Source organism: Schistocerca piceifrons, chromosome 7 (assembly GCF_021461385.2).
Source record: "Schistocerca piceifrons isolate TAMUIC-IGC-003096 chromosome 7, iqSchPice1.1, whole genome shotgun sequence".
Taxonomy (NCBI): domain Eukaryota; kingdom Metazoa; phylum Arthropoda; class Insecta; order Orthoptera; family Acrididae; genus Schistocerca; species Schistocerca piceifrons.
Genome location: NC_060144.1, coordinates 450795421 through 450811195, shown reverse-complemented (window position 1 = coordinate 450811195; position 15775 = coordinate 450795421). Strand labels below are relative to the sequence as shown.

The 15775-nt window shown below is 38.3% G+C and overlaps 1 protein-coding gene across 2 annotated transcripts in view; it reads right to left on the bottom strand.

Annotated features, from left to right (window-relative positions):
* LOC124804780 (gamma-tubulin complex component 2-like) overlaps positions 1-15775 on the bottom strand; it is a 184344-nt gene that overhangs the window by 46260 nt on the left and 122309 nt on the right. For both annotated transcript variants that reach the window (XM_047265104.1, XM_047265105.1), the window contains exon 12: positions 12423-12597. In XM_047265104.1, coding sequence (XP_047121060.1) covers positions 12423-12597 — 175 coding nt within the window. The remainder of the gene's footprint in view (positions 1-12422; positions 12598-15775) is intronic.

The window sequence follows — 15775 nt, the reverse complement described above, 5'->3', positions numbered from 1 at the left end:
ATGTGCGTGTGTGCGAGTGTATACCTGTCCTTTTTTCCCCCTAAGGTAAGTCTTTCCGCTCCCGGGATTGGAATGACTCCTTACCCTCTCCCTTAAGGAAGAGAACAATGGGCCATCAATACACAACAAAGAAGAGTAACAAAAAGGATGAGTGTTTTTATTATTAACTCGCTGCAGTGAGGCACTATCTCAATGTGGCAAGTGCTGTGAAAATGTGACTAACTTACTCCAAACATCACTAAGTTCAATATTTGGCAACAGGAAGGTGGGGATGATCAGAATATGTTGTGCCGAGTTCGGATATAGCTTCAATATGGACTGGATGTTGTGCACGTCACCAAAGGTGCACATACTGAAACTGATTGAATGGCATATCTCAATTAATTTGGATTCTATAACACATTAAAGTTGTACCATACCTTTTGAGACACACTGTATTTCACTGGTAACTTTGCCTTCAAATTTGAACTTGAGTGTGACTTCAGCATGAGTGTTTGGTGGAGACTCGGTGTACTTAAAAACATCTAAGTCACCATGGCATCAATTAGGCAACATACGATGTCATCACCTAGGTGTACAACAACAAAAATACAGGCAGTACAGCATTCCTTCAATCCGTATATTCAGGAGACCAATGTATTATAAGTCAGCAGTGAATCAACTGCACATAACGCATCAATTGGTGTTTCCAGAGACAATGGTCAGAATGCAATGAAATGGCTGTTGCCAACCGAGTTGCCAAGTAGAACAGGTGGTATAATATAAAATGTGTACTTTTACTGTGACAGGCAGCCCAGCTGCAGTTCGAGAACAACAAAGAGAAGCTCAATAGCCGGATAAATTCCAAGCAGAACTAAAGAAAACATTTGGCAACAATCAGTATCAAGTCCACTTAGAAGAAGAATAATTTGAGAGCAAAGCCAAATATCATGGCAAAATGACACAGTCTTTACATGCATCAGGCCAAAACAGAATGTTTTGGTGTAATGTCACATTATGAATCCAAATATGACAAAAGCTGATAAATCTCAGATTTGATAAAAGAAGTTGGTGAAGAAACATCCCAAACTCTTCTGGTAAAGAAAAATCACAACAACCATGGACAAAAGAAGAAGACCAACTCTTGAATATGATCATTACAGCAGTTGTGGGAGATCACCATGACCTCACCTCCCTCATATGCCAGAGTGAGAGAGAGGAGGTACAGAATTTTATGGCAACCAGAATTGTCAGGCCAAGTAAGTAAGAGAGAGAGAAACCCCAAAACATCAGGAGGTAATACAGAATGGTGGAGAAGAGTTGTATTGATCTTTAGCACCAATCTCTGATACCATCTAAATGCACCAGTAAAAATGGACTTGGCCAAGTCAGACTTATACCACAGCCATCAAACGACAACACAGCACTCTACCAACACAGGTATTACTAACTCCTAAAACAGGTGTAATGCTCCACAGAAGAAGAGACGTTTGGAGGACACAGGACAACATGCCAGGGTGGTTCCACTATGGACACCCCAAGCAGCAGAAAAAGAACTGACTTATCAATGGTTACTATGGCATCAGATGTCAGCCATCGCAACAGTTATATTCACGTCAGTCAACTGCAGACAATTACAGTTGACCCATAGAATGAAGCCCATCACTGTACCCCATACAATGTTGCTCCCAAAAACCTTGCAACAGTTCCCAGTCACCATACAAAGATACCACCTAGGCAACTAGCCACCCACAAGTGAGGTGACAAGCTAATTCTCCTTTGATGACCATTACCATAATTTCAGGAAATCTTACCAACGTCATTATTGACGGCCAACCTGTCTTGGTGCTAGTTGACTCAGCGACACCCTTTTCTGTAATGTTGGATGTTTATCGTCATCAGCTATAGAAGACTATGTTCCACGATATGAAAGAATTTTTGCTGAAGGTCACAAATCGGAAATATACCCAGCCAACATGAACATGTATTGCAAGCCAACAGGAACATGAATTGAAAGAATAACTACCAATGACGAAACATAGCCCTACAGATTTGTCATTTTACCAGAATGTAGTCATAATGTTATACCCAGATGGGACTTCTTGTACGTGTCATAGGCAGTCATAGATTGTGGATGATCAAAGCTCCAGACTGACAAATCTATTCTAACAAGGATCCATAAAGATTGCTCTGGGAGTTTGTTTCCCACTGAAAACATTATCATCCCACCACCATCTATGAGACACATTCCCAGGTCATCAAACAAGATGCTCAGTTAAACTGTGAAGATTTGTCAATTGCAAAAACCTACTCAGGCTAGAAAAGATATCTGCATGCCTATGACAATTATAAGCACTGCAGATGGTTAAGGAGAATTTTGATCACTAATTGTCATGAGCATCCACAACTCATCCCTTAAGATAGGTAGGTGTGTGTGTGTGTGTGTGTGTGTGTGTGTGTGTGTGTGTGTGTGTGTGTGTGTGGGCGCGCGCGTGCGCAGGCGCATGCAGAGACACTCAATCCAGTCCAGCAAGGGCAGCTTAGTGTAATCGACGAAGAATCAAGCTCGCATTACCACTACAGACAACAGAGGAAGCAGCTACTATCTGCCAATAAGACATTGGCCTCAACAAGAACAGCACTGGCGAGTGACAGCACTTCTGTGTCAGTTTTCCGTTGCGTTCAAATCTAGAGTGGAGAAAAGACAGGAAAAGCAGCCAATGGCAAAACACCATCTTAAGACTGGTGATTATCCACCAATCAGTCAGCACTCATATTGAGTGTTGCAGGGTGAATGATAAGATAATCTGGGAGGAAGAGGAGAAGATGCTGCAAGATGACATGTTCTTGGTCCTCTCCTGTGGTCCTTGTGAAGAAGAAAGATGGCAGATGGTGTTTCTGTGTCAATTATAAATGACTGAGCAAAAATCACAGACGATGATGACTATCCATTGCTGCACACTGATGACACACTAGACTGCTTGAAAGCAGCAGAGTATTTCTCAACTATGGACATGCAGACAGGCTACTTGCAAATCAAGGTGACAAGCCTGATTCCTTTCATACCTCCTGACTGCCTCCATATGTTTAAACTTATGCCGTTTGAAATGTGTAACACTCCAATAACTTTTGAATGTATGATGGACAACCTGTTTCAATACCTTAAATGGATAACATGTTTTTGCTGTCTGCATATCATTCTGTTCTTTTCAAAGACATTTGAAGAACATCTAAACCAGCTGGCGACCATGTTGAAGTCTGTTCAGACCATAGGACTCTGTCTGATTCCAAGGAAATCCATCTTCATCACCCATATAATAACAATCTTGGGACACCTACTGAATGGCAATGGAGCCCATCCCGATACACAGAAAATAGAACAGTTACAGATTTTCCAACTTCCTGGCAGTTTTGTGTTGTGAGAAAGTCTTAGAAAATGCTCATACTACAGGCAGTTTATGATGCACTTCTGTGTTGAAGAGCATTAAACACACAATTATGTCTTAATTTACTTCATGATGGAAATCTGACAGTTTCAACATTTTAAAGCTGTGGACAAGTTTCTTCCTATGCCTCTATCATGAAAACACAAAACCTTCAATAATAAATACTCTGTATCTACAACGTACAACTGATACTGCAGCCAAAGCATTATAATCATGTCAATAGCTGATTTAGTGGAGTTACCTGGGGTTTTTGTTAATTTAGATCAATACTGAACTGTGTTCAGTTTATCCAAGTTAAGTGTTATACAACAAAGCAAATTTGTAAACTGGGTTCAATGAACTAAGATCAAAATTTATCTTCACTCAGTGACTTATACAGTCAGCACTTATACAATGGCTGAGACAGTAAAGACTGCTAGCCTCACATGTGGGGTAAAAGCATGGTTTTTGATTTTTAGTATTATACCGACAACTGCCATTAATACGGTGTTATCCTCTTGGGTAAAATATTCAGGAGGTAAAGTTGTCCCTCATTTGGATCTTTGGATGGGGACTACTCAGGAGGATGTTGTCAGCAAGAAAACACAACAGAATTCTGTAAGTCACAGTACAGAACGTTAGTTACCGTCACTGGATAGGTATGATAGAAAATTTAAAAAGAGAAATGACTACATGGAAGGTAGATATAGCAGAAATTAGTGAAGTGCTGTGCTAGGAAGTGCAGGACTTATGGTCAGATGAGCAAGGCAGTCAACACAAAAATAGATAATAGTAAAGCAGGAGTGGGTCTAATAAGGAACAAAAAATTAGTAATTCAGGTAAGATATTACAAACAGTATAGTGAAAACATTACAGTAGCTAAGACAGACATGAAGTTAACATTCACCACAGAAGAACAAATTTTGTATGCCTATTAGTTCCAGGGTGTGCACTGACCACTCCATGATAGTCAAGAGGGAGGTTGTTACAAAGTGCAGCAGATTTTTAGAGGAAATGACCGAAAAGCCTCTCCAGTTTGTCTGAGAAACATATTTCAGGCACTGTCTGTATCCAATAAAGATCCTGAGCCAGTTGCAGTCACTTACCCCATTTGAGAGAAAATCTCTCGGCTTGCAACTTATGAGCATTCACAGAGGATGGGATAATTTGTAGTTTGGAGCTGCAGTGTTAACTGTTTGATGGAGCCCATTAGGGATACGGCTGCTAAGATGGGGAAGAAATCCAGTGTCACTATATGTGCATACTGGGGGAGAGTCATTCCAGATGTTGAATGAACCCTTCCCGTTGTCATGACAAGCACAGTCAACTGCAGATGGTGGCTCATGTCTGTGCTAACAATGTGTGTCACTTTGAACCATTGGATCATAAGAGATTCTCTCTGGTTCCTGATGGCTATCTGTAGTGGTGAAAAGTCTTGCTTGCAACGTGAAGGTGGTGCTCACCATCCTTAGCATCAATGACAGAATGGATTATGGACATTTCATACAGAGATGAGTGGAGGACCTTAACCAGAGGCTTAGATGGTTCTGTGACTGTTTAGGCTACAGATTCCTTGACTTCTGCTATAAGGTGGTGGTGCATTTGTTGCTGTCACAAATATTTTATCTTGTAATGATACTGAAGTAGGTAGTTGCTGTGATTTAGTATTGGTGGACACTGACAGAAACAGTTTTCTGTCACAATGTAGAGCTCTGTAAAAGTTTATTGTTGACTACATTCGGGACCAGTATTGGCTCGTTCAGTTCTGTGTTGATTATTTTGATTTTTTGTAACATGGGCACATTTTAAGAAGAAATACAGGGAATATCAGGTTCAAATGCCAAACAAAGGCCATGTAATATATCAAAACGACAGAAGAATAAACATAAAATGTGACAATGGGATTGTGATAGTCATCAGCCTGTACTAGTTGGTAAACACAATGATGAATGTTGTCAAGCAGTACAATTTTGGTGACACGATTACCAAAGCTCTGATGCATTGTTTTATGATTGTAAATATAAACCTCCACAGAACACTTATTAACAATGCTATTCTGGTAGAAAAAACTGCAAGCACGAGAGAAGGCAACAGTCCACAAAGGCAACAGTCCACAAAGGCAACAGTCCACAAAGGCAACAGTCCACAAAGGCAACAGTCCACAAAGGCAACAGTCCACAAAGGCAATGTTTGAGTGGATGCTTTCCAAGGATAATGAAAAATTATGTTGTGCTGCCTTTTGTAGCATACTTAGAATGAGCCACAATGAGTGCAACATTTAGCTGCATTTCAATTTTCAGACAGCCATACAAAGGGCAAGAGGAGACCAACAAATTTATCAAATGATGGAATGAATGAAGAAAGTGACATGTGAACATATCCAGATGTTCGAAAGTACTCCAGGGTATTTTGGAATGAAAAAGTTAAGCTAACCTTTTAACAGCAAATTTACTGAAACTAATATATTTATTTAAATGTAGCCTTTTTAGAAACAAATACAAATGCATTTCTAATGTGTAACATATTTTCCATATAAGTCTAACCACAGGACATACTGTAATATTTTACTGCAGTATAATATACTGTAGTGTTATAATTCAGTTTCACTTTACTTTCAGATATCACACAGAAATTACTGACACAAAGCTTAACAGAGTCCTATGGAAAATATTTTGAGGATATTACAATGATGAAGATGAGGTTATGACTTGCAAGTATCGCCTCTACTATGTAGTTTTTATGACACAGTTCAGCCTAAGATTTGTAACCCCTTGTGTGTTCATCTCCAGCTGCTGTGAGCAATGAAAACAGCACAATAAATTGAGAAAAGTGATGAGAGGAAGATCATCACTCGTGAACTTTTAGTTCATAAACAATGAGCCAAACAATTTTATCACTTGACAGGGGCACCACTATCTGAAGATACTGTGTTTTGTCTTCGGTATGATGCAGAATCAGTCATTACCTTGTACTGCATTGGGTGAGGCATTCTACTCTCGTCAAAAAGGCAGTTTTATTTGTGCATCATTCAACAGTATGGCTCTCATTCTAAGCAGAATGCTCTTGATGTTCACTTCTACACTTGGACTGAACGTGATGCCAAGCAGGGGAATTCACAAGTTGCCAGTGTACTATTCCACCATTTAACAAACTTCTGTAAAGACAAACCGTAAATCAGAAAATTTAAATTATTCTGTGATGGTTGTGCTGGACAGAACTAAAAATTGTGTGTTATTAAAGCTAAGTAAATTTTCACACACATCCAATGTCGTTTTTGTAACTACATTTACTGTGTGTGGTCACAGTTATTTGCTGATAGATAGGGCTTTTGGCAGGGTGGAAAAACTATTTAAAAAAACCAAACTTGTGTTTCTACCAGAGGAGTAATGTACAGTTTTCCAGCAGATGAACCAGGTGCATATTATTAGCGTCAACTGGCAGGTTGATAACAGGTAACTTGGAGTTGGTTCAGTCATCAAGGCAAAAACAAATTTCAAGACACCTGACATGAGAACGATCCCATGCAATTGAAGTCCGTCTCTTGCAAAGAATATTATTCTGACTTATTTGCAATATGTAAGCTTACAAAATTCAAAAGAGGCAAGTAACAGTCATCTCTTGTAGTTGATGTGGAGTCACTGAAGCCTTAAGCAAAAAAAATGGATGATGTGAATCAGCTTTTAAGTACATTAACGGTAACTGATGGACATTATGCTACGCCACTTTATAACAAGGTCTTTTCTTTTCAGTCTAAGTGAATGCTGTTCCCAGCAAATAATGACAAACTCTTTGTGTGAAATTTAGCACTTATCTTCAAAATTTTTTTGCTGAATATACTTTTTTAACAACAATTTAAATAGTGCTTGACTTGATGTAAATTGTATTTGATCTTTTACATTACACAGATAAAAATTATACCTAATTTTAATGGTGAGAAACAGAAAAATTCTGTGATTTTGCTGTAAGTGACAATTACAAAACCCAAAATGCATTATCTACCATTTCCTAAGGACCACATTTTCGTTTCCAATATATCCGTATTTACAACATAAAAATGCAGCTATTTGGCAAAAATTAGGATTCAGGAATTAAAATTAAATAGATTATTTAAAATGTGTGGTTTCATGGAGAAATGTCACTCTGAAAACAGGCTCCTCAGTTCATTCCTTTTACTGAACCCCTGCTCAGATGAAATAGTTGCTGAAAAGTTTACAGAAAATTTGTGTCTCATCTTGAACAGATGAACATATAATTATAGTAGTTGGTGACTTCAATTTACCCTTTCACATTGGCAAACATATATGTTTAAAGACAGTGGTACGCATAATACATCATCCAAATTTTACTAAATACTTTCTCCAAAAATTATTTTGAGCAATTAGTTCAGAAGCCCACGTGAAATGTAAATGGTTGCAATAACATACTACATCTCTTAGCAACAAACAATACTGAACAAGTAGAGTGTCATAACGGACACAATAATTAGTGACCACAAGGCTATTGTAGTGAGACTTAACACTGCAACATCCAAACCCACCAAAAATAAATACAAACTATATCTATTTTAAAATAGCTGGTAAAAACTTGCTTGACGTCTTCCTAAGAGCATGTTCAAATGGTTCGAATGGCTCTGAGCACTATGGGACTTAACTTCTAAGGTCATCAGTTCCCTAGAACTTAGAAATACTTAAACCTAAGTAACCTAAGGACATCACACACATCCATGTCCGAGGCAGGATTTCTAACCTGCGACCGTAGCGGTCGTGCGGTTCCAGACTGTAGCGCCTACAACCGCTCGGCCACCCCGGCCGGCCCTAAGAGCATGTGTCCATTCCTATGAAACTAAGTATGTAAGCGTCAAACACTTGTGGCACAAATTCAAAGAATTACTGTTCATGGCAATTGAAGGTTTCATACTAAGTAAAATAATGGAACAGATTCCCCATAGTACAGAAAAATATCCCGACACTGCTGTAGAAGCACAAGAAAGAATGCAAAATTTCCAAGACTGGCATTGCTTTATAGAAGCTTGAGACATAGCACAGACTTCAGTGCAAGATGATTTTAATAATTTCCACACAAATACTCTGTCTCTAAATGTGGCAAACAATCCAGAGAGATTGTCATCTTATGTGAAGTATACCAGTGGCCAGACACAATATCTTTAATGTGTGATAGAAATGGTAATTCTCCCAATGACAGCATCACGTAAGTGGAGTTACTAAACAGGCTTTTCCAAAACTCCTCCACCTAAGCAACTATTTCAGGATTTGAATCAAACAGCTGCCAACACGAGTCATTTGGAAGCAGTGAAACAACATAAGGCACATAAAGACAAGTCTTCTGGTCTAGACTGTGTACCAATTACGGTCCTTTCAGAATATACTGATGAAATAGCTCAATTTTTATCAATCATATAAATGTGCTTGCTCAACAAAAGATCCACCCAAAGACTGGAAAGTTGCACTGATGACATCAATGAAAAAGAAAGGAAGTAGGAGTAATCTGATGAATTACAGATCTATATCACGAATGTTGATTTATAGTAGGATTTTGGAACGCATACTGTGTTCCAACATTATGAAATGCCGCACAATCAGCTCTGATTCGGGAAACATTGTTCTTATGAAACACATCTGGCTCTTTATTCATATGGATAAATGAGTGATACTGTTGGGATCTCAAACTGACCACATATTTGTTGATTTCTAGAAGGCTTTTGGAACTGTTCCTCTCAAGAAAATTCTAATCCATGTGCCAATGGAGTATAGTCTCAATTGTGTGAATAGATAAGTGATTTCCTGTCAAAAGTCACAATTTGTAGTAATTTACAGGAAGTCACTGAGTGAAACAGAAGTGATTTCTGGGGTTCCTCAAGAAGTTTGATGGGCCCACTGCTGTTCCTGATCTACATAAATGATTTAAACAACAAGCTGAGCAGCCCTCTTAAATTGTTTGCAGATAACACTGTCTTTTATTGTGTATAACGTCACAAGAAGAATTTAGACAACATATCTGAATGATTCAAAAGTGGCAATTTATCCTGTTTAGATTACCAATAAATCACATAAATTTAATGGTTGCCAGTTCAACTAAATACCTAGGGATTACAACAATGAACAACTTAAATTGAAACCATCACATAAAGAAATAATGTAGCAAAAGCATACCAAATACTGTGTTTTATTGGGAGAACATTTAGAAGATGCAATAAATCTACTAAAGAAACTGCCTACACTACACCTGTCCATCCTCTTCTGGAGTATTGCTGTGTTGTACAGGAGACAATTATCAGAAAGGACTGATAGACAGCATCAAAAAAGTTCAGAGGAGAGCAGTTCATTTTGTACTATTGTGAAATATGAGAGAGAGTGCTACAGATATGATACACAAGGTGGGGTGGCTATAAGAAAAACATAGGTGTTTCTCAATGTGGAGAAATCTTTTCATGAAATTTTCATCACCAGCTTTCTTCCCCAAGTGTGAAAATATGAGAGCATGCTGAAAAGTAATGCCTCTGAATTTTTTTATTCCGTTCTCAAGATCAGATGAGTTATTAAATGCCATGCTCATTACTCGGTCAACTTTCTCACTTTGCTGACACAAGTTGCAACCCTCTGTGGTAGAGGCCTCCAAAGTGTAGTGTGTAACATGGCAGTGTCTAATGTAACTATGTTGGTGTGCTGTGAGAACCTCATAAAAGCACGAACTCTTAAAGACATCTTTGTTCTTCGTGTTTACATATTTGCAGCTATCTATCACTAGATGGCTTGGAATTGTAGCAAGTAAACATGGTGGTGTGTAACGTACCAATGTCAGTGTGTGAGAAACAGAACGCTGTAACTGAGATTTGAATTTGAGGAGTTAGTCCACATATGGAGCACTATCTGCTTTGGCATGACAACGCCAGGCCATCTGCAACAATCTGATGCCTTGGGTTCACTGTCATCGATCATCCCCCGTATAGCACCATCATGACCCTATCTGATTTTCATCTGTTTCCAAAACTTAAAAAACATATTCAAGGACCTCACTTCGGCAGTGATAAAGCAGTGCAAGCATAGGTGGGTTGTGGCTCAGACAACAAAGTCAAATGTCGTACAGTGATGGTATCAACAAACTGGTCTCTCATTAGGAGAAATGCGTTCATCGCCAGGGTGGCTATATTGAGAAATAAATACGTTGGCATGGAGAGTAAGACTGTAGAACATTACTAACATTTGTTTTATTTAAAAAGCTTCAAGAGCTTTCACATAAAAAAAATTCGGAGGCATTTTGTTGACTCCCACCCTACAGAGGGAGAAATGACCATGGCAATAAAGTATGAGAAACTGATCTCCCACAAATATTTAGATGACCATTTTTACCACAAATTAGTTGAGAGTCAAATGGTCGATAAATAGTCTAAATGTGGTTTTATGAATCTTCTGCCAAGCACATAAGTGTGAATGTCAGAGTATACGTACATATAGAGATTGCACGAATGTACGATGAAATAAAAGAATTTATTCAGGTGGTAAAGTGAGATGGAAATTTAGGCATAACTAGGATTCAGCAGTAGAGAAGAGAAGGAAAAATAGCAGATCACAGACTGGGGGAATAAACAGAAGAGGAAGCTGCTTGGTAGAATTTTGACAGAGCACAACTGAATCACTGCTAGCATTCAAAACCAGGGAAAGGAATATAATAGAAGAAGAAAGGGTAGCTTTGAGAGATGGAACAATGGACACGGCAGAGGATCATCATCATCATCATCATCATCATTTAAGACTGATTATGCCTTTCAGCGTTCAGTCTGGAGCATAGCCCCCTTATAAAATTCCTCCATGGTAAAGATGACGAATTAAGTAGTCATAAGAGAATACAGATGATTAAAAAAAGAGATCAACAGAAGCAATGTGGTACACTGGAAATGGCTAGAGGAGAAATGCAAAGCTGCAAATCCATACACAACAGGGAAAAGCTAAATACTTTCAGTACATCCATTGTGGATGACAAACTGTGACTGTGATTTAAACTGCTGTTTATTTGGTAATAAATATGCAACCAGTCGCTTTTTTATGATTTATTCAACCATGAACATGTTTTCGAGCTACTGAAAAATCATAAAAAAGCGACTGGTTGCATGTTTATTACAAAATAAACAACAGTTCAAGAGCTAAATACTGTCTATAGGAACATTAAGGAAAGCTTTGGAGGACAGAGACATGGCTGCATGAATATCAAGAGGTCAAATCGCAAATTGCATAAAGAGATGCCATAATCCACACAGTTAAGAATGTTGATAATAGAGCCACATAATTGTACTTGAACTGCTGTTTCAAAGGGATTTTCCAGTATAGTTGTCCCTCTCTGAAAGGGAATTAAAACTGAGAGCAGTACAAGATTAGTATGCATGATTAGTCATGGATAACTCAATTAAATTGGTTTTATAATGTTAAATGTTTGCACCACTCCCTCAGTGAAGACCATAATGAAGAGCCTGTGTAAACATTGCTAATAGATATTGAAAAACTAGTAAACTATACACTTTCAAATCAAATTTGTTTTAAATTTCATTCATTACACCTTAGCACAGTAAAGGTACCAACTGCTTGCTTGTTTAGGTGTGAACTAAAGAGCAAACAAATTTAATCTCTGTCACTGATTGAAATTTAGCTCTGGATTATGATTTGAACAAAGACATCTTTAATAAGCTGACAGTTCTCTTATTCATAGCATTATTTTTTTAAAGCATGAATTTCAATGTAAGGTTTGACTTTCTCAGGTTTGGAAAGCTGTAAACTACAGAGTTTTAATAGGTAACAAAGATTAAAATTCATATACTATGTGAAAGTTTTCATCCAGAAATATTTAATTTCTTATGTAGAGGGTCAGCCATTGTTACTGGAATTTTGAGACAAAATAGAATACCATTTTAAAACACAACAGCACAGCCAGACTCGTTACAGAAGTGTTCCATAAAATTACTGTTCTCAATAAAATATTTAATTAATTGTAAAAATTGATATTCAATACCTTGCTGATGTTTGAGAGAAAGTTAACCCAATTTGGTTCAATTACTTCAACCATCATGTAGTACTCAAGATTCTGTACATAATCAAGCATTCTCATTCGAAGGGCGAATGCTGGAGTGTACATAATCAGGGCTTTATTGGAAAACAGCTTAGCCATTTTGTTTTTCTTCCAAACCCTGAAACAGAAGTGCTAAATTCACTGTGATGAAATTTAAAATTAACTGCATTGTTCATTTATCTCTACACAGGTATCATGACATTCAATATTTAGAAGTGATTGTTAATCAAATCTTATGTATAGAAAAATGTGTAATAACTCTTAGGTCCTACAGTTTAGTGAATATTGTGTTGAACAGCTTTATGAATGTTGTGCAACAGTAGTGAATTTTGAAACATATATATCTAACAGACTTATAGTTTACAGACTTACAACAGCATCTTTTTCAATCCATGGCATTATTGGTTATTATGAGTGTGACAATGATTGAGAAAATAATAAAAACCAGGCCCAATGCCTGATGACTTAAAAATATATGTAAGAACACTGAATTCACAAAGACATAGTACATCACATGACTCTTTCCGTAAGATTAATTTAGTTTAAATCATCTTCATGGGCCTCTCCTTACTCTGGCTTGCACACATCAACATTGGTCATAAATGGTTTCTTTTACTTATGTGAGAAGCCAAAAACTCAAGGAAATTAGATCAGAGCTGCCACGTATATTCAGATGTGTCTATAACCAATTATCTTCAACACATGCTTGTGTTCTGGTTATCCTGTGAGCAGCATTATTGTAGGCATAAGAACCCGCACAAACCCAATTTCAGCCAAACCTCTTGAGTTATTATCATTGGTTTAGGAAGGTAAAAACATTGACATCTTGCAGTGGAGAGAATTCTTTTACTCTGATGCCTTGCATTATACACTTTTATCTCACAAGCACCATTGGGAAAGAGCCAGATCTACATCTACTGTTTAGTCTTGGGTCAAATTGACAGTGGCCTATTAACAAAATTGTTGCTTCTGATATAAATGATATAATATCTGCTAACTGCAAACCCTCCTGGCATGAATATATGTGTGATACAGGGTGTTTCAAAAATGACCGGTATATTTCAAACAGCAATAAAAACTAAACGAGCAGCGATAGAAATACACCGTTTGTTGCAATATGCTTCGGACAAAAGTACATTTTCAGGTGGACAAACTTTCGAAATTACAGTAGTTACAATTTTCAACAACAGATGGCGCTGCAAGTGATGTGAAAGATATAGAAGACAACGCAGTCTGTGGGTGTGCCATTCTGTACGTCGTCTTTCTGCTGTAAGCGTGTGCTGTTCACAACGTGCAAGTGTGCTGTAGACAACATGGTTTATTCCTTAGAACAGAGGATTTTTCTGGTGTTGGAATTCCACCGCCTAGAACACAGTGTTGTTGCAACAAGACGAAGTTTTCAACGGAGGTTTAATGTAACCAAAGGACCGAAAAGCGATACAATAAAGGATCTGTTTGAAAAATTTCAACGGACTGGGAACGTGACGGATGAACGTGCTGGAAAGGTAGGGCGACGGCGTACGGCATCCACAGAGGGCAACGCGCAGCTAGTGCAGCAAGTGATCCAACAGCGGCCTCGGGTTTCCGTTCGCCGTGTTGCAGCTGCGGTCCAAATGACGCCAACGTCCACGTATCGTCTCATGCGCCAGAGTTTACACCTCTATCCATACAAAATTCAAACGTGGCAACCCCTCAGCGCCGCTACCATTGCTGCACGAGAGACATTCGCTAACGATATAGTGCACAGTATTGATGACAGCGATATGCATGTGGGCAGCATTTGGTTTACTGACGAAGCTTATTTTTACCTGGACGGCTTTGTCAATAAACAGAACTGGCGCATATGGGGAACCGAAAAGCCCCATGTTGCAGTCCCATCATCCCTGCATCCTCAAAAAGTACTGATCTGGGCCGCCATTTCTTCCAAAGGAATCATTGGCCCATTTTTCAGATCCGAAACGATTACTGCATCACGCTATCTGGACATTCTTCGTGAATTTGTGGCGGTACAAACTGCCTTAGACGACACTGCGAACACCTCGTGGTTTATGCAAGATGGTGCCCGGCCACATCGCACGGCCGACGTCTTTAATTTCCTGAATGAATATTTCGATGATCGTGTGATTGCTTTGGGCTATCCGAAACATACAGGAGGCGGCGTGGATTGGCCTCCCTATTCGCCAGACATGAACCCCTGTGACTTCTTTCTGTGGGGACACTTGAAAGACCAGGTGTACCGCCAGAATCCAGAAACAATTGAACAGCTGAAGCAGTACATCTCATCTGCATGTGAAGCCATTCCACCAGACACGTTGTCAAAGGTTTTGGGTAATTTCATTCAGAGACTACGCCATATTATTGCTACGCATGGTGGATATGTGGAAAATATCGTACTATAGAGTTTCCCAGACCGCAGCGCCATCTGTTGTTGAAAATTGTAACTACTGTAATTTCGAAAGTTTGTCTGCCTGAAAATGTACTGTTGTCCCAAGCATACTGCAACAAACGGTGTATTTCTATCGCTGCTAGTTTAGTTTTTATTGCCGTTTCAAATATACCGGTCATTTTTGAAACACACTGTATATTGACAATGTAGGAAAAGATAGATTGCTACTTACCGTAAGATAACACACTAAGTTGCAGACAGGCACAATTAAAAGACACTTACAAAATAATGTAATATTTTCAACATATGGCTGCTGGCACAGTTTCAAGAGAACAGTCAGTTATTTACATGTTCCATGGGTCATAAACATGATCTCTCTAACTATGATGTGGAATAAATTAATTTGTACAATTATGGTAAAGTTTCTCAGAGAAAAATATGACAACCAGCTGATCACTTACGTGACTGTTTTCTGCGACTCCCCCCCCCCTCCCCCTTTTCCTTTCCATATAGTAACATTCATTATATATATATATATATATATATATATATATATATATATATATATATCACACACACACACACACACACACACACACCATACTTACACATTCAAAAATCCTACTATGGGTTAGAAGATACGATCAGGCAGATATGATTTCCATTTATGTTTAGAGTTAAATTTATTATCTGTTAAATTCTCTATATCACTGGGTAAGTGGCCTACATTTTCGAACTGTAACTGATTCTTGACAATCAACTTCATAAAGAAGCCAATGTACTGGTAGGTGGTTGTTATGCTCAACTGTTTAAAGTTGGCCAAGTTTCTAGAGGGGACATAACATATTATCATTATTAGACATTTCTGTATAATAAATACTTATTTTCTCAATAACGAATTACCCCAGGA